General features: G+C 39.4%; 2 protein-coding genes across 11 annotated transcripts in view; both read right to left on the bottom strand.

Annotated features, from left to right (window-relative positions):
• HMBOX1 (homeobox containing 1) overlaps window positions 1-26,339 on the bottom strand; it is a 147,288-nt gene that overhangs the window by 22,029 nt on the left and 98,920 nt on the right. For all 10 annotated transcript variants that reach the window (XM_037526535.2, XM_054701088.1, XM_054701089.1 and 7 more), the window contains 2 exons: window positions 21,529-21,639; window positions 11,779-11,932 (listed from right to left, as the gene is read on the bottom strand). In XM_037526535.2, coding sequence (XP_037382432.1) covers window positions 11,779-11,932; window positions 21,529-21,639 — 265 coding nt within the window. The remainder of the gene's footprint in view (window positions 1-11,778; window positions 11,933-21,528; window positions 21,640-26,339) is intronic.
• LOC119258029 (small nuclear ribonucleoprotein G-like) lies at window positions 9,618-11,196 on the bottom strand. Its single transcript, XM_054701096.1, has one exon. The coding sequence runs from the start codon at window positions 9,994-9,996 to the stop codon at window positions 9,766-9,768; it is 231 nt and encodes a 76-aa protein (XP_054557071.1). The 5' UTR covers window positions 9,997-11,196; the 3' UTR covers window positions 9,618-9,765.

Raw genomic sequence — 26,339 nt, 5'->3', positions numbered from 1 at the left:
CTTCTTTTCCCAACCCATCAAACCCAGACAGCTTTCCAAAGCTGGTTCTTCCCTGCCTGTGTCTTCTCTCTCTCTCCTCAGGTCTCGGCCCACAGCCTCCTCACCCCGCCTTACCTCATGCTTCTTTCCTTGCACCACTACTGCGCCCGGGTCCCTCTCTTCTGTGGCTTCACACCCGACTCCTCCACTAGGCTGAGCCCTACAGTCTCTTTGAAGAAATGCTATATAGTCTTTTCTTGGCCGAGGCTTAGGAATACAGAAAATAACACTTCAGCAATTTCTGTACTGACCAAAAATGGCACTTATTAAGTAGCAGGAGTAGAGCTATTAAATGCCTACTATGTGCCATGCTTAGTACTTTACATGCTTTTCATTTAGTATTAAATCTCAGCAGTTCCTGTACGACAGGTATGATTTTTGTCACTTTATAGCAAGCAATTTCCCTCAGGATAATAAAGCTGGTAAGCAAAAGTCCGGATTGGACCCCAGTCTAACTCAAAACTGTGTTCTTAATCACTATATTTTAAGAACAAACAAAAAAGATAGAGAAGGTCTCAGAACTGTATAAAATATTCAATTATATGGGCAAACCATTTACTGAGAATTTTGTTACCTCTCCCAATCTTTTGTAAATTTATGACTTTTCACATTATTATAACAATGTAATTTTTTTCTATTGCTTAACCTTATTTCATTCATTTTTTTCTTTGAATTTATATAGGTCTTTTTACTATTGTGTTCTATTTAAGTGATTCAGACATTTGCTGAAAAGCTATCCTAGTTAAATTTAAAGAAGTTAAAAAAATTCACTGATTCCCCGCCCACCCCCGCCCCAACAAAGTCACTATCTTGGTTAGCCATGTGGTCTCTCTGACATGGACGTAAAGAATGTATTTTCCTCAGCTAGTCCCCTTCAATTCAGCAGCAACTTAATGAAAGAAGAAAATGAGATGTAGGTTTCTTTGCAACTGTAAAGTACTGAAGAAAGTTTTGCTCTTAGAAATAAAGTGAAAAGTAAGTGAAGCAGATTTCTTCTAAGCAGTGAGAACATTTTCAGGTTTTCTCATTTTATAAGGAAGAAGGAAGTAATGGCCACTACCTAGACTGCTAGAAGGTAGGTGAACAATGATTTCCCATTTTTCGGTTCAATCCTCTCAAGGTATTTCATGACTATAAGAAATAGATGTAGCAATGGAGGGGCCGGAATACAAGCTGACCGCCAAGCATGGTCCTGATTTACCGTGGAGGTGATTCTGTTCTTTGAAGCGTCTATTCACGCGAGGCTAAGCAACCATTATTTTGCAAAGATTTAATTCCGAGGATGGGAAGTATTTTCCTATCAAAAGGCCACCAAGTTGAAGAGGGAACAAGTGCTCCCCACAAAACAAATTATTTAGAACCATAGAGTGATACAATTTTGAAAACTTGAAAGACCCTTGGAAACTAGATAAGTCACTAAACTTTAGCTTTGAAAATTATGTTGACCAATTTGCTCTTGAAATGAAACAGGGACATAAGACTTTATTCAGTAAGTATGAGAACTAACATCGAAGCATATGCACCTCACATTATGGTGATTAAGAAGCAATGCAGAACAGAGGTGGGTGGGCAGAAGGTGTAATTAAAAGTGTGTGAGAGGGAAGAAGAAAGCAATGGATAGCAGTTTTTCTGGCAACTTAAAAACAGAAAGTGAGAAGAAAGATATAGAAAGGCGCTCAGTAGGAGAAAAAGGGGCGATAAAGAGGGTCTGAGAAAAAGGAGACACACAGAGAAGTCAAGAAAGACTGCTGTAGCTTTCGTCTCAGTTCTCAGCACACAGCCCAGCTGTGTATTCCTCACACGACAATCATCATTCACTCCCTCGCGTCGGCCTCGACAGCGAGAATGAGTCCTCTTCCTTATAAAATGAGAAAACCAGAAATATTCTCAGGACTTAGAAGAAATTTGCTTCTCCTTTTTCATTTTGTCTCTAAAACGCTTCTGGGAGCAGAAGTGGAGACTTCCTGGGTAAATCTGAAATATCTCACACTGGTAATTAAAGGCAATAAAATAAGAATGAGAAGCATCACCATGAAAACAGCGCAGGTTAACGCCTCCTGGAGCCCATAACAGAACATAGGGGAAACATATTCCAGAGTCACTTCAAGCTTGAACCTATGCAGCTCTTGTCTTTATTTATTACACGTACGAAAAGTATATTCCATATATTACCATACTGTCATTCAGCATAATCAGAGTCCGAAGACTAGGATAAGGACCCTGCAGGTCAGGGTTCTGATGACTGGCAAAACACTAGCAAGCTTGCACTGCAGGTGTCTGAACCACACCCAGTCTGCAGTTAAATATAGGATTTGGTTTCTGGAACTATAGGTAATCTTCACCTTCAAAGTCCAAGTATTCACTGAAAAAACTGAAAGTAAAAAGGAGAAAGGAACGAGACTGACACAAAAGTCCAAGTATTAATAAACTGTCCTGGGAAGAATTCCAAAATGCAAGAAATACCAAGAGAATTAAATTGCAAAAACCTCAAGCAACATTTTAGAAACACTTCACAAACTGATCTGTCTTTTCTATACTGTTTCTCCCAGCATTTGTGTACTAGGCCTGTGTCTCTAGTTCAGATCATATCTTCAGACTGTGTAGCACCGTAGGTTAACAGCATGAGACCAAGTTTGGAGCTAAATTTTGGTTTGTGATAGTATTGTGGTTGTGATGCTATTTTTGTTTGTGAAAAGGCACTTCTATCCTAACAAAGAATTTTCAGATGCTTAAATTTTTTTTTTTGGAAAGAGGCACCTGCTCTCAAACTGAAATTTATAATGCTGATCCAATGCTTATTGGGGAGAATATTCGAGGGGATTAACTTTTAAAAGTAATTTTGGAGACTGACAAAGGTTAAAACACAACAACATAAGGTTTTCCTTATTATTTCAGAGGGTTCTGGGCTTTAGTCATGATTTTGCTTTATATTACTTACTGAAGATAAACATGACAAAAATCTAAGAGCAACAAAAAATACATTACAGGTGTTTCCATTAGAAATATCAGCATGCACTTGTTTAAACTATGAAGGCAGGGCCTCCCCAGTGGCGCAGCGGGTTGAGTGCAGCACTGTTAAGCTGTCCACAGCCTCTGCAGCGCCTATTTGATTCCCGGCTGGCCAGGGAGATACCCACAAGGCGCAGCAGATCTCGCCTGTCTCGCCCACTGCTCCCCTCAGCAGTGCTTTCAGTCCATCTGCTTGTTCCGCTGCCTGCTCTGTCTCTGGTGAATCCTCTCACCCTCCCACGCCTCTGGCCTGTACCCCAGCTCTTGTATATATAGATGGATAAATCTTTAAAAAAAAAAAAAAAAACAAACAATAACTACGAAGGCACCCAGCAGTATCTGTCTGCCATCACTTTCCTGGGCACGCTCAGACACAGGGTCCTGCTTCAGCCACTCTGACGCACAGCAGCAGCAGGCAGTGGAGAGAAGACTCCTCCAAAGCTGGCATTCTGAGTTACCATGCTCAGTGCTCCTGCCACACTCTCCTGGGGCAACGGGGCCCTCCGACACCTACTCCTGAGTCTAGTCAACTCCTCCTCCAAGGGGTTGGCTTGTTTCTCCATCTTATTTAGTGGGGTTGAAAAATCTGTAGGAGGAGATTTGAAAGTTTCCTTTTTCTTTCTCCCTTGTGAGCAGAACAGACACAATAATAGCCAGGTCTCACCCTTTGGTGTCCCAGCCACCTCACACTCTAGTCACCAAGATTCCACAGCTGAAGGAACACTGGGCTCTGGTTACGGAGGCAAAAGAGGCAAGCACACACCACAACCCTTGCTCCTAGCACACAAAGCTCCAGACTTCTGACCATAAACTCTACAGACTTCAGGCCTGGTGGATCTATCGTCTCTATACTCCTTCACCCTAACATGTACTCATTCCTTCTATCTCTGGCCTTCTGCCTCACTCCTGCCTTTGTTGAGTGAATAAAGGCAGTAAGAGTTAAATTTGCTGGATAAAAACCACACTGGAGTCTTATATTATTTGCACATGCAGATATTTCAGACACATAATATACATGATGTCCCTCTCCTTGAAAACATGTAAACTACTTGGGGAGAGTCCAGCTCATTGCTAGCGTGTAGGCCGATGCTGTGGAAGTGACTGAGTAAACACCAGTCACTCACCTAATTCTAGTTTATCTGTTAAAATCTAGTCAGGCCTTCTTGAAATAGTAACAACAAAACCCTTTTTAATTATGGAAATTTCAAGCCTCCACAATCATAACAAACCCATGAACCCCACATAACTGTTATCCAGCGCCAGCTGGTAATAATCAGCATCCCACTCCTGTTTGTCTTTTTCCCATTAAAATCTCCATGTGCTCTGAAGCAAATGGAAAGTTGCAAAGTCATTAATCTAGTAGCCTCAGACCTTAGCGGAAACAAAGACCAAGTCTATATATTAAAAAATAACCAGTGTGCACCCAAATAAAAATAACATTCCATTTTAGTTCACAGGGAGAACTTAAATCCACGGCTAGGCGGGTCTGAACGTCTGCACGCGCTGGGCCACTTAGGAGGTTTGTGGCCCTGGAAAGTCACTCAGCTTCCTAGAGCCCCGATGGCCTCATTCTAAGGAGAAAGCAGGACGGCAATGAGGATGAAATGTGGAGCATAAATTACTGTCCCTAGAATTGGATGTTTTAAAATCAATTGTAGACAATGCAATGGGGCCAGAGAAGGTGAAAAGGACAAGAAAGAAAAGACCCATGTACCCACCTCGACACCCACAAACCCACTGGCAGCTGCGCCGAGGTGCGCTGGGGAAGAGCTCTGTGGATGGTGAGAAGCAGAAACAGAGCATGTGTGTTCTCTGCTAGCAGGGCAGCCGACGGGCTCTCCTCTGAGTACTGTACTTTCCTCATTTAAACAAAAAGCAAGGCCATCGTGAGAATGAGGGTGGGGCATGTGCAGAGAGAACAACGTGTGAAATAATAGAAAGAATGAACCAGGAAGGTCTTGAGAACGACCGTCTGGCAGAATGAAAGACCCACCTAAGGCTCATGGACATGAATTCAAAATGAGAGCCGGCAGCAGGGCTTCACGTGTTTCCCTAGCTGTACTGAGCTTCAAAAATGCAGAAAGAGTATAAGCAAAAATGCAGAAGCATACCTAAAATATGGATGACTCCCAAATCTCCATTTCTGCAACCAGTGAAAAATCCTGAGGTGACATCACAATCAAAGCTCTAACTGGAAGGAAAGTCGATGAGAACAGAACATTTGCTTAACACTTGCTCTGAGGAAGCCATTCCTCTTATGTGCTTTACATCCATCACCTCACAGAATGCTCGTCACTCTTCTCATAATAACCATCCCCATTATACTGAAAACCCAAATCTCCAAAGATGAACGCAAGGCGAAGCTGGGACTAAACTGCAAATCTGTATGCCTCTGAAGCCCGTCCCTTTTCACTACCTCGAAATACGTAACTCTTTATAAACATTGCAGGGAGGGTTCAGAGATGCTGAACAATTTGCCTAAAGTCACACTGTCTCCAGCGGCTCAGACCTGTCTCGCGGGTGAACGGGCCCTGAGCATCACACTTCCTGCTCTGTCACCTGTGTTCTCTGTGACTACATTACCTGAGTTTTTCTTCAAAATTTCTCTTGATGCCTATGATCTTCTCACTCTTTGCTCTAAACACTATAGTCTCTGTCCTCCCCACTCATGGACAGATGACTCTAACAGCCTTCCGCTGGCCTCTCTTTATCCCTCCTCTTGTAAACTAAGTTGTCCACCTTCATAATAGTATTTATTCCTTAATTCTGTAATTGCTGATAGGCAGCTGCTGCCCCCAGGTTTGTGGAAAAGGAGTTAACTAGATATGGGAATAAACTGTACGAGTACCTAGCTGTGACAACAGAATACTGTAGAAGCACAGAATACAGTGAGTAAAAGTCAGTTAGGTCAAAAGGAGAGGGGAAATATTGCCACGGTCAGTCACCACACATACATATTGGGCTCTTGAGATGTGGCTAGTGTGACTGAGGAATTGAATTTAAACCTTTAATGTAAAGTAACTTAGACTGAAAAAGGCACACCGCAGTACCAGCGCAGTTCTTGGTGACCGTAGCTCTTTCTCTGTTTTTAACCTAATTAGACGCTCAGCACACCCACTATCGTAAATACCTTTCCTTTCATACAGGTATTACAGAGGCAATTTTGCCTTCAGTTGTGTGATTATTTGATTCATATCTGTCTCCCCAACCTGACTGTTGGGAACTATGTCTGCTAACCATGCTCTCATCAAGGCCCACTGCAGTGACACGAAAACATTTACTGTCATTATTATTGCCAGATAATACTGCATACTTGAGTTTCTGTGATACATAAAGACTTCATTTCTCATAGTTCCATCTGCTTCTGACCCAAAATTCTGACCCTCCTTGGACACGCATACAATTTGTGCACAAAATAAGAGAAAACTGCATCCTAAAGCCCCAGGGAAAACCACCGAGCTGCCAACATCAATGTTCTGTCCTAGCCCCACTCGCTTCATCCAAACTCCTGACTGGCCTTTCTGCTTTGTGCCATTCTGAAGTAAATCCCACACATTGTATCATTTCATCATATTATTATACATTTCAAAACACAGTTCTAAAATATAAGTACTTTAATATAGAGTTCCATTTACTTACAAGGAATGCTGTAACAGAAGCAAGAATGATTATCTTTTTCACTCAACTGGCTAATAGATTTTCTTTAAAACAGTGAGTTATTGTCCTTTAGAATTTCTCACATCACAGATTATGTTGGCCTGAAATCCCATGGTATGCCTAACAGAACTTTGTTCCATTTTCCTATAAAAATCAACGTTAGATCTAGACACTTAGTTCTGCTTCAATTTTATTGGAAAGAATATTCTGAGGGGGTGGTGCGTGCGACCTTTAAGAGGTACATAATCTCTGGTTGTCAGTCTTTCTGGCATGTTAGTAGCTATTAATGATCATTGTGAGATCTATTATTTCACTAGGATTTTGCAAAATGATTATATTCTAATTATATTATTCCCTTTTCATTTATTAGCTGGAATCCATCAGAGGAAAACTTTTTCGTTAACTGGAAATAAAGTTTGTATGTGAAAAGCAGGTCAAATGCTCAGTTCTTTTATTATTTTCCAAGTTATTAAGTTTGTTCTCTAGCTCAGATGTGACCGACATGTTCTCAAGCTGCATCACTGTCACACATGGGTTCTGGCATGCGAGACGTGCTGTAACCAATCTATCACAACCAGCATTATGACTCATGTCCAATGGTTCCCCCCTTCTTTGGATATGGGAGCCTCAAGTTAGCTCCCGCGTACTTTCAATATCACCCATTTACCTGCAATGGCCCTTTGCTTAAAAAGATGCCCAGTTTTATTGGGCATGCCTTCTGCCCCAGTCCTGGAATCAGACATTGCTCCAATGGTTCCTTTCAGCAGGAGTGCTGGTACTTATTACAATGTGGGCCCCAGGCATGTTAATGTCTACTTGGTTGATACTGTGTGTGTGTGTGTGTGTGTGTGTGTGTGAATATATATCTCTGTATCTCTATATATCTATATATATATGAAGTTGCATAATGTCCTTTTCAGGAGATAAGAGTTGGGAGAACTCCCCTTTTTGTTTTTTCAAGAGAAAATAGAATATGAATTACATTTATTACTTATAATTCAAATTCAAGACTACAGTACTTTTCTATCAAAATTATACCTGACTTCTTTGAAAAAACTGACAAACTAACCCTAAAATTCATATAAAAATGCAAGCAACCCAGAATCACTAAAATAAGCTTGAAAAATAAGAACAAAGCAGAAAACTCACACTTCCCAATTTTGATATTTACAACCATAGTAGTCATGACAGTGTGGTGAAGCATGAACAGCCATACAGACCTATGAAACAGAACTGAGAATTCAGAAGTGCACACTCACATTTGCAGTCAACTGATTTTTGATAAGGGTGGCAAGACTAATCAGTAGGGAAAGAATCATTTTTTTTTTTTTGACAGTTCTGGGACAAGTGGATATCCACAAGTGAAGAATGATGTTGAACCCCTATCTCTTACCATTTGCAAAAATTAAGTATGAAACTCTTAGGAAAAAATACAGGAATAAATTTTGGAAACTAATTTAGGCAAAACCTTCTTAGCTCTAACTCTAAAGGCACAAAAAACAGAACAAAAACAAACTTCACCAAAATTAAAAACTTGTATGCTCCAAAGATCACCATCAGGAATGTAAAAGGACCACTCACAGAATGGGAGAACATATTTACAAACCATGTACTGATTCAGGGATTTGTGCCCTCACACATTTGTACCTTTTCAATTCAATATAAAAAGACCACCCCATTCTTCAGATGGACAAGGGATCTGAATAGACATTTCTTCAAAGAAGTTACAAGTACATGAAAAGATGCCCCACATCAACAGTCAGGGAAACACACATCAACACTTCAGCGGGAGGGAGCCCAATGGGATGGCTGTGACCCAAAAGACAGATGACAGCAAGTGCTGTGGAGACACCAGAATTCTTGCACGGCTCTAGGTGGAGGGTGGACAGCGCAGCTGTGTTACACCTGTCTGACAGTTCTTCAAAAGGAACAGAAGAGTCACCGCACGACCCAGCAGTTCTACTAGGATACAAGTTTCTTTCATAGCAGCACCATTCATAACAGCCAAAAAGCAGAAACAACCCCAAATGTCCACCAACTGACGTGTGAATAAATAGAACAATAAATAAAAGCGATTTGGCAGTTAAAGAATGAATATCAATATACGGCACAGTAAAAAGGATTGAACTTGAAAACATGAAAGAAATGAATTGCAAAAAAAGGCACATATTATATGATTCCTTTTATATGAAATGTCCAGAATAGGTGAATCTAGATGGAGAGAAAACAGATGAATGGTGCTATAGAGTTGGAGGGAGGGGCTCGTTTTGTTCATTTGTTTTCCTCCCCCATTTTTTCTTTTAATTCATGTAATCAAACTTAATCAATACTTTCCCTTATTTTGCATCACAGGAAATATTTTCCCTATTTTCAGGATATGGAGGCATTCCCCATGTTTTCTTATATTATTTATATGGGTTTACTTTTTTATTCATTTTCAAGTTATCTTGGTGTGCGATGTGACGAACGGAGTAATTTTTGACTGACACTGATATATTTGAGTGAGGCTAAATACTCTGCTGGTTTTACAGTCTACAGAGATATTTATTCATTCATTCACTCTAGAAAAATATATCACGCATACTCTAAGGCTGGGGAATTTTATATTTCATCTTTGAAAAGTCTACTTTCACAGAATGAAAATCATGCTGTCACCTTCTGTAGTGCTATTACTTACTTTGAAAGACTTTTTTGGGTTTTTGTAACTTGGAATAAGCCACATCCATTCTTACTAGCTGTACCAGGTAAGATATAAGAAAACTAAAGATAAAAAAGATAATAAAATAAAAAACCCAAAGATAACTAAATTCCTGGATTAGATAAATACACATATTAAATAAAATTAAGGTTAAAACTGAAAATTATGAGTAACCAGAAGTGTTACATGTTATATATACAGATTATATCCTCAATATATTTTTTTTGACTATTACAAAAGTTTATTTAACAAAAAGTTCAGTAAGAAAATGTACACAACCCAATTTTTATGTCATAGTGAAAAGATGCTGTGGAAGCAGACATGGGGAAGCAACTGATTTCTCTGGCGAACACAGCCACTGCTTATACTCGTTCCAAGGCTTCTAACATGATGATACTATTTCCTCGTATTACCACCATTCCAATATTGTTCTGTTGCCCACTAGTTGCCATCTCCACACACTCATGTATCACAAGATTCATAAAGGGATCAAATGCCCGTAGTATTCCTTGGACATGTCTGCCACCATTTAATTTCAATGATACCTTTTTGTCCATAAATTTTTTCAATTCGGGAGGTTGAGCTTTGCTCATGGTGTCTACTCCCCAGGCTCAGTTGTGCCTCCACACGAAATCCTGCCCTCAATATATTTTTAACTAAATTTAATCAGAGTGATTCTATGGCTCATTCCTGTTGCCTTGCGGGGAGAAAGGATCCCAAGGCCTTTCCACTTCAATTTTGAAACTACGTTAGGCATATCACCTGTCATTACAAGTTATTAATTTTTAAATTAATCCTTCCCCACACCGACATCATTTGACAAATGTATATGGTATCTGCTTTAAAAATTAAATGGCTGAGGCCCTGGTACAATTAACACTTGTACCAACCAATAAATAGCTTATTTGGTTCTCCAGAGGAAACTGTACAATACTGTAAGTAATTTAAGTTAGATATTAGTTTTATTCTTCTCTTATGTGGTAAGTTCTGAAATTGTTTTTAAAGAATCAAATGTTTAGATGTGAAAAATAGAGCAGATTGTCGTGTCAGGTCTCCAGAATAGTAGTCTCACTTTTTCACATTCACCGCTCGAACGAATAAGGATTCCTCATTCGGTGAGTGGCCTCCTACTCTCAACTACGAAAGGAGAGCAAGAAAAATATAGACGATAACATCCCTGGGTAACCGCTAGTCTCATTCTGGCTACTAGATCCAGCCTTCTCCTTGAGCAAACCTTATCATTTCAACTTGATCACAGGGCCCGAAAGCCAGCATTTTAAATCTCTCAAGTAGTGATGTTAATGAGCTGGGAAATAATCAGGAAAACAGGCAGGAAGAGAGTTGGCAAAAGTCCTGAGGTGACATATAATTCAATATTGGCTATTGAAAAAACCGTATTTTTGAGATGAGGCAATTATTGAATGTCTGATCCCAACCAAGCTACCAGTAGGTTAGCGGCAAAGCCAAACCAGGTTTCGGGCCTCCTGATGTCAGTGTCAAAACCCACTCAACGACACACATAAGATAACTGGAAAAATGTGCAGCTAGCACAAGGTAAATATGTATACTGTATCAGGTTAGAAGTTAAACCTCATTTAAAACCTTGCACTCCATTCTTTTCCTTCATATAGTGAGGAATCTCAATATAAAAATTCGATTGTTTTGAACTCTGAGAAATATATATTTTTCTTCCACATTTAATATTAGGAATTAAGTATTTCTGTAATGGAAAATTAGTACCTTAATGCACATAAAACTCTGCATCAAAACAAAATCTTATAAACATCATTTTTAAAGGTAGGAGACCAAAGGTATAATTCTTCTATATGATTTATACTAAATATATTGAACATTTCATAATTAATTCAATTAATTTATATTATTTCAGACGGGAAAATGGATGCTAAGGTCAAATTTGCCTAATGTACTGAGTATCTGCTATGGGTCAGGACCTAGCTCTAGAGTCAGAGGATAAATTACCAAAGTCAGAAACAAGTACTTTTAACCTGTAGGACGAAGCTCATTTCGGCCATACACCTTATCAATGGAAGTTAAATCTTAGTAGCCTCTTATACAATTATTCAATATTTCGAAAGAAACATAGTAACGTCAAAGAGTTTTTCCAAAATACATTACAAAGATCTGAACTCATGAATATGTTTTCTTCTCGTTACTGAGAACGCTATTAAATTACACTGATAGATGCTAACTCCAATTTTACTAACTCTCAGTTCTGAGATCAACTTACTTGAATAAAACAGCTTTTACAATAGGTGAGAATACTTCGAGATAGAATCTAGATGCCAAGTTACTTCTTTGAAATGAAAACTACGTAAATCCAGTCTGGGAGATCGCCCACAGGAAGGAGGACGTACCTCTCCATGACAGCCAGACACTCCTTTCTCCAGGTAAATCGACTTCCGCGTCGTAGTCGGAAGGTGCCAGATGTGACAGAGACTGGGGGAGGCGTTTGTCTCCACTCAGGGTCCTCTATTGGAATGGGGGCTGGTCTCATACTTAGTGTAGCCCCTGAAATAAACAAGATATTTTTAGCAAATATCTTGCAATTTACTAAGAGCAAAATGACAAATATATCATGACATCATTAACTTTTGTCCTCTCCATTGAAACTTGCAGGTCCAATGTATTTGATATTTACTTTTAAAAAAACTATGTGATCCCCCCAGAAAATCCAAAGAGATAAATACTCCTCCTTAGACAGTACATTAATTACTTTAAAATACCATTTTAAAAATCTACATTGTTTTTCCAAACAAAGCACCAAATCTGCCTCTTCACAGAACAGGGACGTAGGTATGGCCTTTGGCCCAGTGATAACTTCCCTGGAGTACCTTTGCCTTCCTCTGAAAAAACCCTCTTGAAATTCCTTTTTGGTAGTTTTATGGTTTTTGAACAATTTACCCTATATGTTCAAAATCTGTCATTACCACAGGAACTTTGTTTTTGAAAAAATGGAACCTTTGAAGAAAGTTTTTAAGAGGAAAGGAATTTAAAGTAACTTAATTGCTGTATACTCTCACCAAAAAAAAAGTCAAATATAGCATCAAAGAAAAATGTATTTTATCTGCTTTACATGTACTAACTAAATCAGAGCTCCACAGGTCTACCAGCTATCAATGCTATGCTACTCTGGTCACTTCTTGAAGATAAAAAAACTAAAAACAAATCTATACTTGAGATATTTTATTAATCCAGACCAGCCTTTTGTCAAAGAATTTGAACTGGTGATGACGTATTTGTCCACTGACCATTTACCAACCTCCTTTTACCTGGCTTACTTCAGGCTGGAGGCTCTGACTAAAACAAGGAGAGCAATGAGGCCCCTGGCTGCCATGGAGTATTTCAAAGAAACAATTATCATTTAACGAGAGTATGGTTCGCCCTGACAGAGCTCAGGCTGTGGCTCCCCCACTGTTCTTTTTTCACACTGTAAAATGTGTCTTCCCACAGCTCAGTGATATCACTCTGCTGATCCAAAACTTCTAAGAAGTCACCTCTGCCTGTGGAATAAAATCCAATCTCTTAATAGAGCCTAAGTAAGACAGGTCAAAACGTGTCAGAATTACGTGGGACAATGTATACAACAATACTTTTTCCTCTTATCAGAAATCACATTTATTGAACCTTGGAACAAGGTGATTAACACCACGGGTATTGTTTCCACCTCACTACACACAACCCATTGTGGACCCCTCGCACCGGCTACACTTTATATGCATTCTCTATACAGTTACCAGCTTTTTAAACTTATCCTGATTTTCTACTCCAAACCTCCTGTCCTGCAATCTTTCCCATCTGAGTAAATGCCATTCCTGTTCTTCAGATCGCTCAGCTCAAAAATGTTTGATTCATCTCTGACTTCTCTATTTCTCCCACATACTGTATCAAGCCCACTGCAAATCCTATCAACTTTATCTTCAAAATGCATCCGCAATAACAGCAATTTGTATTCCTACACTGGTAGCACTTTAAAAACAAGCTGGCATCACCTCTCCCTAGCATAACTTCTTGGGATAGGTTCTAAAGATGGCCGTTCACTTTAAGTCGCACCTCCTGGTAATCATGCCCTTTAATCTCAGTTAGTACTGTGGCATGTTCTGACAACAGAAAATGGAAAAGGTTTGTGGCTAGGTCAAAAGCAGCTTTGCAGCTTCTTACTAGGTCTCCTAGACTGCTGGTTCTGGGGGAAGCAAGCTGCCCCAGAGAACTGTGATGAACCCAAGATCACAAAGTTCCAAGAAGCCAGCCATGTGGAGGGCCACATGGAGTGAAAGATGCCCAGTCAGCCAGGTGCTCCTGCCATCCTAGATGCCAAACATATGAGGGAAAAAACTATTCTGGACATTCTGGCTAAGCAGCCCTCCTGTGGAGAACTAGAGAACCCAGCTGACAGAGAGAAACAAAGCCCCATGACGGTGCACCCATGTAGTAGCCAGCACCCAACATGGTTCCTAAGGACCCCCTGCTCCTGCCTGCCATACACACCCTATGTAGTGCCTCTCCCTACTGTCCCAGTTAGTCTGACCAACAGCAGATGGCATTAGATGTAGAGGATACTGGTGTCTGTCTTGGTTGCTCTCTCTTAGGTAACTCACTTGGGAAGACAAGCTGCCACACACTCAGGCACAAGACACATCAGGTGAGGACCTGATGTCACTGGCCAGCAGGAGGTGAGAACTGGGGCTGCCAGCACTCGTCAAGTACATGAGCTTGAAAGTGGGCCGTCCAGCCAGTCCCAATGACGGCAGCCTCATGAGAACTTTGAGCTGGAACGATCCAGCTAAGCCACTCTTGGATTCCTGAATCACAGAAATTGTGAAATAACAAGTGTTTGTTGTTTTTAACTGCTAAATTTTAGGGTAATTTACTAAAGAACAGAGAATTAACACAAGCCATCAAAATCATCTCTGTTGTTTTTTTCCCACATTCCCCCAACATATTGAATATTATGTATATCAATAATTTGCCACATTTCTGTTTGGTGGCCAAAATTTTTTCTTTAATAAGAGATTTCACCATTAGTAAGAATGAGCATCTTTTCCTGTTTACTGACCACTACAATTTTCTTGTGAATTTCTATTTTTCCCCATTTTTCTCCTGGGTTATTCATCTTACTGGTTTGTACAATCACCAGTTGCTAGTCATGTGGATTGCAAGTTTTTCACCAATTTGCCATTTGTCTTTATCTTTATAATGGTGTCCTTTGTGATCTTAATTTTTATGTAGTGAAATCTGTCAATTTTTTCATATGAGCAATACAGGTTTTGCCGCACATAAATGTTTTTATAGTTTTCATTTTTGTTCAAGCCCTTGATAGGTGATTCCCTGTTGTATGTAATGAAAAGTATTTTTCTTAAGTTGTAAGTATGTCATCATATAACGCTTTAGATATTCTTGGCTTACAATAAGATTGGAGCCAGGAAGCTATGGCCTGTTTTCTATTGTTTTTGTAAATAAAATTTTGCTGGAACAAAGCCACGCACATCCATTTACTTACAGTTGTTTTATAGGGGGTGGGAGCACTGAAACAGCAGAGCTGAGGAGCTGGGACCCATGGCCAAAGAGTGATTTTCTAATCCTCTACAGGACGAGTTCAGTAGCTTACCGGCTTGCAAAATTCCTGATCTACCCACTATGTAACTCTAAACTGAAACCTTCATTAGGCAGTTCAAGAGAGAAGATTCCAGGGCCTCCCTAATGGCGCAGGAGTTAAAGACAGTGCTATCAAGCTATCGCCAGCCACTAAGATATGAGTTTGATCCCTGGCCAGGGAGATAACCCACATGGGCAGCAGACGTTTCCTGTCTTATCGGCTGTTCCCCTCAGCAGTGTATTTCGTCAATCTGCCTGTTCTGCTCCCCACTCTGTCTCTGGTGAATCCTCTCACCCCCCCCCCACCTCTGGCCTATACCCCAGTTCTTGTATGCATAAATAAGTCAATCTAAAAAAAAAAAAAAAAAAGATACCATTTACAAAAATAACTTGGCAATTAGGTGAAATATAAGTAGGAATTACAGCGTAACAAGGGCCCTGGAATCTACCTACTTAGATTATACAAATTTTGTTCTCAGGCGTGGAAAAGAGGTCTAAAACAGAGCCAAACTACTATCGTGACTCATCAAAATAAGGGAGAAACGTACAGGGTACAGCAATAGCAGGTCCTCTCATCCAAGAGCTGACTCTGTAAGAGAAGAGTAGTTTTGGGCTTCATGGGAAGGAAGTGGAATAGGCCCACCTAGGAGGCCTCACCTGTAACTGTGATATGCTTTCATTGTTCAGGCGAATGACAAATGGGCTCAAATGAAATAGGCACAAAGAATCTTAATTGTGAGGATGAAGGAAATAAGCCAATAGAGGATAATGGTTCTCTCTTAGTGCTGGGGATTATTGGTAATATAGCTATGCTTCCTTCTAATATTCTATATTGTCCAGATTTGGTCATGAAGGGAATGAAAGAGGGAGGAAGGAAGGTAAAAAGAAAGAGGAAAAGTAAGTTGTGTTCTGGTTACTTTGAAATAAATTTATACCCAGAAATTTATACCCAGATAAATTTATACCCAAATAAATTTATCAAAGAAATTTATACCCAGAAGGGGGAAACTGAATAATTTCAAATTTGTGAGCATACTTAATTTGAAACATAATATTATCGCATTACTTTTCAGATTTTTCTTCTGGCTCCTTTCTCTTTTTCAATGTAGCAGTTTTTAAAAATAGCACAGGAAACACTCCAACAGATTTGTTCTAGAAACCTCTGTTCATCTCATCTTGCTCCAGTTGAAAATGTTGGAGAGCAAGGAACAACCCAAGAATGGGTTCAAAATTATTGACCATGACAGAAAAATACAGCTATCAGAAGGCAGCAACAATGTATATTTAAACTTTAAACCTTAACGTAAAAGATAGGCATTCTGGGTTGGCTAAAGAACCTTACAGGAAAACCATGTTACCTAGCTTCCTTATAGAAACATTTTTGCTTTCCGCATTATAGCTGGGTTTCTATAAGATAAAATTTTACACATTCATCTAGCACATGTAAACATGTGAGGAAAAAAAACCAACTTTGTAATCTGCGGATAGATTTTTAAATTTTCACAACTGTTCTCTATGAATACAGGATCATTTCCCTCCTTAACAGTGTCATTTCTCAGTGCTACCGAGCATTTGTCAATCTGCTGATGACTGCAGCATTGTTACTACTCGGTCCACAGACACCAGCCTTTCCAGAAGTGGTTTCCCGTCCTTCCCCATGTCACACACAGACTCCCTGAGGCGCCCACACTGCGACAGTGAAGGAGGCATTACTTGTGATCGCCAAATCTACTTCCCGTGTTTGCCGCATATTCCTCTTGACAAACTTTAATTTAGAAATATGCAGAATCAGTGTCACGAGCCAAAAGAAACTCAGCAAACCTGTGTGCTACAGTAATGTTTAAATTAGACTAGGTGAAAGATTGTTGAGCTTACTTCTAATGTCAACTACACTGAATTCAGTACTTCTTTTTTAAAAAAAGGTATTTTCTTGTAAATGTTTCCATAAAAGGCAAGATAAAATGTATTTCATCAGTTTCCATCACTGTTATATCTGTAGGCCTTGGCAGGCTTTGGGTAACACTGGGAATTTCTGATAATTGGTTTGTTTATTAGAGCACTATAATATATCTGTATCTACAGGATTATCAATACCAAAAACTAATACTCACGCTATATTATTTCTCTTGCTGAATCCACTCAAAGAGAAACTAAAAAAAAACAAAAAATCCATATCCAAATGAATTCAGAGTAAAGAGATTGAAAAAGAGAAAAATTTCAATGAAGGAATACAGAGGGAATTTCTCTGAGAGTCAGGAATAGAGGCACAGAGAGGACAAGCATTTTTTGTCTTCTAAATGCTTGTATTTAGAGAAAAAAGTAATTTTTCATGTTGTGCTTTTGCTTAATTTTGCATTTTCTCCTTAGAATGTACATAAATGGATGGTACCATTTACACTGCTAGACAGAGGGAAAAAAGTGAAATAAAAGAACTACTTGTCAATAAAAATAACTGCTTTCTTTTTTCATTTTTGGCTTTCCTATTTTCTATCTACTTGCCCAGTTCTACATTTCCTCGAACTTCCCAAAGAGGCAAAATGTGATCTTAGCCTCTTCAGTTTCTCACATCCTAAAAGCTATTAACAAGGCAGATTAATTTCCTTTTATTTTTGGTCTCTGTCCCTCCCTCCTTTTTATTATGCTGTGTATGTATTTCTCAAATACACAATACAGGTACAAAGCTTAGGAAAACACAAACGTCACATAGTTAATAGTCTCCCTGCTGCCACAGTACTCCTGGCTCTCCAGGCCCCTCTGCAGGGCAGTGCTTTCCAGCTCCCTGCACAGCCTTGCAGAGACGGGCCCTGTGCACACGAGTGCACGTGCGTGTGTTCCCCTTATGTAAACAGCATTGTTTTGTACCTTACTTTGTTAACTTGCAAGTTTGATGACATCACATATAAACTGAATTCATATAAAGCCATCTTTAAAAAATATAGCTGCTTACCACCCCTACTATTCCATTACACAAATATACCATGATTTAGTTAACCGGTTCTCAAATGAGGGACATTTAGGTAGTTTCCAATCACCTCACAACGACGTACTATAAGCAATTCTGAAGTACTATCAGCAATTCTTGACACAGTAGATAAGCTATTAACAGTTGAATGTAATTTTAGTTAATTTTAGCCCAGGATAATACATATTAGCTCCAAAATGTCAAAGAATTTAAAATATATATATGTATTTTTTTAGCTAAGGCCAAAAAAAAAAAATAAACAAAATAGTCTATCTACATTTATTTAGAAAGAATTCAATGCCATATTAACTCTTAAAGTTAAAATGCAAAGAAAACCATAAAAAATTAAATTTCAATTGCTAATATCTAATTAGTATAGATGCAAAGAAAACTACCAGTTGACAATTTTGACTTTACTCTCTTCAGACAACTTTAAAATGTGTCCTGTAGAAAACATGATTAGAAAGAATTCAGTGTGGATTTGGTTTTCAAATAAAAATCAGAAAGACCCTCCAAAGGGGGACAATCAGCATAATGCTCTTGATTGAAAACCAATCATCTTGGTTTATTACATAACAGCTAGGGGAAACGTGTTATTAAAAAGAGGCACTCTTCTCTTAAGAAAACAGCCCTACTCCACAGCATGAATGCTGTTAGTCTTCCCATTTTTCCTTTCTACATTTCCTCGAACTTCCCAAAGTTCTACATTTCCTCGAACTTCCCAAAGATGGGTGAGCCTAGCTCTGGTTCTACGATAAATGATATAGGAAGATTAAAAACAAAAATGAAACAATAACAGTCTTTAAAACACAGCCCTGGGAGAACGCTACATCACCCCAGCACCAACCTTGGCCCCAACAGTGGTGCGGTGCTCTGGGGCGTGCAGCTATCACTCCAGCTGCAACGATGCTGCTGGGCCCCAGAATGAATTCATTTTCCTGGTACCCTAGTTCCCTGTCTAGGACTGGACTCAGCCCTGAGTCCCAGGGTGGGAACATAGCCTCACTGGCTGTGATAAGGTTACCTGGCCGGCACTGCTGTACCTGTCAAATGCAAAAAACAAAAATTTCTTCTCTTATGGAGGCTGAAACTGCCTCACACGGGACCAGGTTTAGCCCCAAATGTTTCATTGCTCTGTCCTGTTTGTGTTGGAACATCCTGACAATCCCTCTGGTGGTCCCCCTGATAGCCAATTGTTAGATGTGACCGAAGTTTACTAAATCCGTGGGCAAAAGTTCCTTATTTACCCATTTGATCTCATTATCAGCATAAGCAGTTCTATTAAGTTGATGTGCCTATTTTTTTTGTCTTTCTCCATCTGATCTGAGCTGTGAATCATGGAGCAGTGATATCTTTTGGAAAGAGTGCTGAGGGCTGAGTTTGAAGTGTTGCTTTAAGCATGATCTATCTTAGACTGTTGTTCCATGATAACCATCAGCTGCATGTTGCCATCGAGCATTTGAAAGATAATTGCTCAGTATCAAAAGACAAGGAAAGACAAGTATCTCACTCATGTAAAGCATACTGATTAAATCACAGAGTGATATTTATTAAATATAGTATTAAAATAATTTTAGCTCTTTCTTTCCACTTTTTAAAAAGTGTGGTTACTAGAAAATTAAAAATCCTACCTGTCACCCTCACTGTATTTCTACTGCACCATGCTGCCTTAGAACATTTAACTAAAGGCAGCAATAACAGAGCCATTGTTTTGAGAAGTCTGCTGTAGATTTAGATATCACCAGGAAAATATCTAAAAATGAAGTTCTTTACAGAAGGATTGTCAATAAATGGTGAAGTAATGCTAGATGAAGTTTTATCGACACTTCGCATTCCCCACTGGAGTAACTATTCAGGCAAACACCATCAGTGGATGCTAAAGTCATGGTGAAAGGTGGTTGTGGGAAGGGATCTCCGACCAGTGGCTAAGTGATGCCTTATAGATTATTTACAAATTGCAAATACACTTAACAAATGATCAAACTTAGCATGTGCAGAGTATTACAAGCTCACTTTAGATGCTTCATGATGTGACTACATGAGAGAAACATTACTAACAACACATATTGCTCCAGTGTTTTATTGAGAAAATTTTCAAACATACAGCAACAACGAAAGAATTTTATAGTGAAAATCCATACTTATACCACCTACCATTTTACTAAACTTACCTTATCACATATCTATGCATCTCCCTATCTACCCATAAATTCACTTTATTTTGATAAATGTTAGCCTAAATTGCAGCCATCAGTCCATACCCCCCTTAAATAATCTATGAGCATTCTTTTTTTTTTTTTTAATAATCTATGAGCATTCTTGCCAAAAATGTCTAACTTGAATTTAACCCTGCTTCTGTCTTAACCCCCAGTTTATAAGAAATACAGGGGCTATAAGAAGAATAAGTTAATCAACACTAGCATATGTAATTTTTGAAATTTTTATTCACTTATTTTATATAAAGCAAAATGCTAACAATTAATGTTTCTAATAAGACAGTAAACAGGTGTTCACTGTGCTGGTCTTTTGACTTTTCTGTATGTCATAAACATTTCAAAATAGAAACTGGGAGGTGGGATAGATTAAAAAAAAAAAAATCACTGCAGAGAGGTTGCAATGATCTATTGTTTTGTCCTGTTAAGACTGAGATGAAGATCTATGGAAAAAAATCTTGCCTCCCCCAACCCCCAACAAAAATATGTCTCCATAACATTTTTATTTCCACCTCTGGTCCAATGATATTATTAGGTAAGCATTTTCAATATGCAATATTCCAACGAATGCCTTCGCCTATCAGCACAGGCGTCAGGGCTGTAGCATTACAGATGGAGGCGCGGGTCATAAGGTTAAATCTGAGGCCAGGCTCACAGCCACTGGCCCACGCAACATGTAGACTGAGACAGTCCGTCACACAACTTCACATTTCACTTTATGACCCCTTATTGCAGGCATCCTGCAGCAGATCTTGCCTGTTCCTGGCAGATCTAGACACAGAAGTTTCTGATCTTTTCCTTAAGTTTTCATTCTACCTTCCGACCAACTGCTGCTCCCGGAAGTCATCGGAGTAGCTAGACCCTGAAGTCCAAAAACACATGCATCACTCAGGTAAACAGATTCAGAAACAGAAAATCATTGGCAGAGATCACTGGATATGGCAGAACATGCACTAAATAAGAACATTAACTTTGTATTACTGGCTAAAATAAGATTTACAAAAAAGACTAGATATGGAATCTTCATGTATGCCTATAGTTGAGGACAGGAAAACCAGTCACTGACAAGCATAACCCTTCTTTCAAAATACACTTAGAATGATGATACAACCCAGAAACATAAGAGCACCTTGGAGGAAGAAGGAACATGACTGGCTAATATTAGACACTAAACTGAAAAGTGTTAACAGTCGGGGCTTATGTTTTACAGCTAATAGTGCTCTTTAACAGTAAATATGAAACTACCTTAGGAACGTGGTCAGCACATGGATTCAATACAGTTATTAACTACATATGTCTTATTTCAGATGCAATGAAAAAAAGGAAATGATATTTACCCGGGTTTGTCTTCTCAAGTTGATACCATCGATAAAATGCCCTTTTCTTCTGCTCACTCAGGTCTGATCCCTGCTGCAACAGCCAGTGAGAGATCCGGCTCTGGCTGATACCTAGTGGAAAAAGACGTAACTGTTGGGGGTACTGAAATCACAGGGAGGTTAGTGAGGGCTCTTCCTGTTGGGTCTGAGGGACGGAATGCTTTGTTCTGTGTCCTCTGTAAGGATCTGTAACTTGAGCAAACTCTTCCATATCAGACTTCTCTGCAAAGACTGACTGCACTGGCTAGGATACTCTCAGCAACGATCTATTAACCAAGACTTGACAGTGGTCTCTAAGATTAACCTCGGAACATGAGATAAATGAAGAGATTTCCAAGTAACTGTTATTTGTCAGAATTTGATTAATTTTGTGTTTCACCACCACACCTCCATACATATATTGAGAAGAAAAACAATCAACCCAATATATTTTGCTACTTACTGATGAAACTGATTCAGAGATTTGGAAAAGGTCATTGAAAATACTGTTTTCAATAAGGTTTCTGGATTGTTAATTCATTTATGCATTTTTGGACTCGTTACCATTAGCACAGATAACTAAGACGTGAAAGACTTTTAGAGTTATGCTGCAAAATGACTTCAAGAAATCTCAAGAGATAGATGTTTTTCCAATACAGACTTACCTAAAAATTGAACAGAGTTTAAAGCAGTAGTGTTCAGCTATCAGTCAGAAGTTCTCGATACCAATTAATTAAAAAAGTGAAGAACCACAACATGAACGAGTGAAAAATGCAGGTCTAAAACTAGTATGAGAATCACATGCTCCTTCTGGTCATTATAGTTTTTTGAAAGATGAATAATTCAACATACAATTAGCAAAAGCAAAGAATAGTAAGAACGATGAAATTGTCATATGCACCCACCATAAGGCACTTCCCAAAAGGCCATTTGGCTACTAGAGTGGGTTAACCTCATTGAAACTCTCCCAAGGAGCTACTTACAGTAAGTAACAGGCTAGGACTGAATACCACCTGCACCGACACCTTTGTGAAGCACAACAGGAAGACCGGGTTTCAGTACCACACCCCAATATGAGAAATAGGAGGTCTGGGGACAACATTAACTCATGAAAATGGAGTCCTTAGAGTTTCACACACTTTAAAAATCTATGTCAAAAGGAAATGTAAGGAAATGGAGGAGGAAGTATTGAAAGAAAGGCAGTTGGGCTGTGAAGCAAGATTCTGACTGGAAAGACTTTTACTTTTAAATGGATGAAATTCAGAATTTCCCAAAACCTAAGTGACTGTATTCAGAAGTAATTCACACAGCAGTTTTCCAATGGGTTGAAGATCTATGGGATGCAGGTGCTGGCAGCTAGCACTGTCTGCTTATTTTAAAGGAATGCAAATTATTCTGGATAATTAAATTGTCTCTGTTTAGCAATACTTTCAACAAAAGTCTAGTGTCTGACACTATGCTATTTTTTAACTCTACATTTAAACAAGACTGAAGAAAATAACCATTTACCATGAAATCAGAATCAATTTTCCTATCAACAAAATGATTTTAGATTTGACCATACCATTTAAAACAAGAGGGAATTTGAGGAAAATCTGTTAAGAAAAAAAAGAATATGGGCCTCCTTAGTGGCCCATCACGGCTACAGCCCAAGTTTGACCCCGGCCAGGGAGCTAACCCACATATGGCGCAGCAGACCTCTCCTGTCTCGCCCATTGCTCCCTTCAGCAGTCTATTTCAGTAGAGCCACCTCTTCTGCTCCCCATTCTGTCTCTGGTGAATCCTCAACCCCAAATGCCCTGCACCTCTGGCCTACACCCCAGTTCTTCTATGCCAAAAAAAAAAAAAAAAAAAAAAAAAAAAATCTAACAAAAACTTCTCTAAAAGAAAAAGGAATGTATTGGTTCTATTCCTTTCAGTACTAGTTTTCCCTGACACGGTCAGATCACACATAGAAGAAGCCACGGAGCCCAGTAGATACTAACAGTTCCAGGTTCCACCTGTGCTGCAGTGGCAGTGAAGGGTAAAGCCCATGCAAAGGAGGTTAATTATAGCATATTCACATGATAAGACAATAGGTAGCCTTTTAAAATCAATGTTTTAAAACAGTCCTCAAAAACAAACAACAACAAAATAATGCAAACAAAACAAATGAAAAGCCAACACCACCAAGTGCTGGAGGAGATGGAACACTCAGGGCTACTATGTGAAATGGGCAGGACCACCAATGCTGAGTACATGAATACCACATCACCTGGAAGTTTCTTCCCTGGGAATGTAGCCCACAGACACGAGCATGTGCGCAACACAACTCTGTGCAAAGGACATGCACAAGAAGGCTATCTGAGCATTATTATCCCTGGTAGATCCCAATTTGAAGCAACTCGACAGGCGGTGTAACCCATCAACAAGAGAATGCGAAAACAGTGGTGATGAGCATTCTATTGTAGACTATGATACCAAACAGAAAAGGGGTAACTGCTGCCATATGCAACTGTGTGGTAAATCTCACAAAGTAATGTTGGTCTATAAAAGTCAGGCTCACACACAAAAGTCACATACAACTATATGAATCAATTACATAAAGTAAAAATAACAGACACAACTCACCTATGCCAGCGGCAATCAGAATAGTGGCAACTTATGGTTAGGAGGGAGAAATTAATTGCCGGGAGGTACTATGAGGAAGGCGTGTGGGGTGACAAGCATTGATCTTGATCTTGATCCAGGTAAGCGATTACATGTGTCTTCACTCTGTAAAAGCCATTATGCTGGATACTTTTTTGTTTTTATGTTATATTGCAATAGTTTTTTTCCCCCAAAAAGTTCAAAATTATGTAGTGTTTTAAAAAATAAAGCAAATGAATATGTATCAATATGGGAAGACACCCACATACAAACGAGAAAGTATACAGTTTTAGGAATAAAGATATATTCTTAATTATGTTCTTTTTTGTAAAGTAAAATTCAGAGTGGCACTCTTCCTACACTGTTCACTCTAGATTCTTTTCTTTCTACAAACATGCATTAATTTATCTTATTTTTAGTCTTTCTCCATAAATACTACATCCTTTATTGGTTGTCTTATAAACATTGTAATTAAGTCAAACAACAGAGAGGTGCACGGTTAATTACAGCTTTCTCTCCCTAATCCCACTTTTTGAGGTAAGCAATGTTCACATATATTTTATGGATTGCTCCACCATAGCTATTAATTAAAAAAAATAAAGGGAGTAAAGTTAATAAAGAATATCCTCCAATTCAGTCTTTTTTGTGAGGAAAAAACAAGCAAAGAACTTCTTCCATACAGATTTTTTTTTCCCCCAAGATTTATTTATTTATACAAGCACTGGGGTACAGGCCAGAGGTGCAAGAGGGTAAGAGAATTCACCAGAGACAGAGCACGGAGCAGAACAGGCAGACGGACCGAAGACACTGCCGACGGGAGCAGCGGGCGAGACAGGAGAGGTCTGCCGCGCCATGTGGGAATCTCCCTGGCCGGCCGGGAATTGAACCTGTGCTGCAGAGGCTGCGGACAGCTTCACAGCGCTGCGTTCAACCCGCTGCACCACCGGGGAGGCCCTTCCATACAGATTTGATCTCAGTTTTCATATAGTTAACATAGAAAAAAAGTTATGAAGCAGGTAGTTTTCCAGATGTAAAAAGTAAGAGAATGACACATTTTTATCATTACTTTTTTCCATTACCAGTTTGCTGACAGGGCAGGTTGCTTGAACTCATCCTCCAGGCTATCCCAAGGCTTGGAACTTGGCTGTGCAAGGTGCCAAAAGCCCTTGCAGCTCCTCTGTGCTGCCAGTTTTTGTACTTCTCTAGGACAAAATTCCCCCATTGCTCCTGTTCTTCCTGATGGATGGAAAAAAGTTTTTCTCCGTAAATTCTAGCTCCTCAAAATCTCTTTATTATCTTTCTTTCATGGGGCAGAGGAAAAATTCCATAGAACCTTCATAAATGGACATACTAAAACTAACCTCTAATTTCTTCTCTATATGCGAGTAGTAATCACATTGTAATCAAAGGACTGAAAGCTTTTCTGCCAGTGACATTCACATTCTTTTCTGAGCTTCAGCTGCTCAGGCTCCTTCCTCCAACGCCATGCTCCCTTCCACTAGAGGGCTCTCCACCACAGCCCATTCTTGTCAAAGTCCCTAACACTAAAATCTGATGTTTCAGTGGAGTCACACTGCTGACCAGCACATCATCTCCCCTCTGGAACGCAGGCTACAACCCCCAGCGCTGCACTGCAGTCGCTTCAGGGAGTGCTTGCAGCTCCTTGCAAGTTCCTGTCCCTGGGTTCCAACTTGAAGCTTCTTCTGTCTAGACACTCTGCCTTTGGTCGTCTCAATTATCAACAATCATGACTGAAAACAGCACCCAAATAATGACGTTCAGAGCAGCAAACTGTTCTTTCAAACCATCCGCTAGATAGCTCCATGAGGACGTCCCACAGGTCCTCAGCATAGTAAACTTAGGTCATTATCCTCTCCCCTGAAATCTGTTCTTCCAGTGTCCCCCATCTCAGTTCTATCTTCCACTCTACTCTGCCCACTCACATGTTTACGAAATCCAACTACTTTCTCTCATAAAACTCTTTTCATGTTCTTTCCAATCCTCATTCCCGCAGTTTGGAATCTCAGCCTCTTCTGCCTGAACAACTGAAGGTACCTTGATTATAAGAACAAGTCATCCACAATCCACCAAGCACAAGATCGGCACGATCAGATCCTTTCTAATTAGAAGATCATCTCAGAGCTCATACAGTGAAGCTTGGTGTT

This window comes from Talpa occidentalis, unplaced genomic scaffold (assembly GCF_014898055.3).
Source record: "Talpa occidentalis isolate TD23 unplaced genomic scaffold, MPIMG_talOcc4v2.1 talOcc4.4, whole genome shotgun sequence".
In the NCBI taxonomy this organism is placed as follows: domain Eukaryota; kingdom Metazoa; phylum Chordata; class Mammalia; order Eulipotyphla; family Talpidae; genus Talpa; species Talpa occidentalis.
This window is presented reverse-complemented; position numbering and strand designations above follow the sequence as displayed.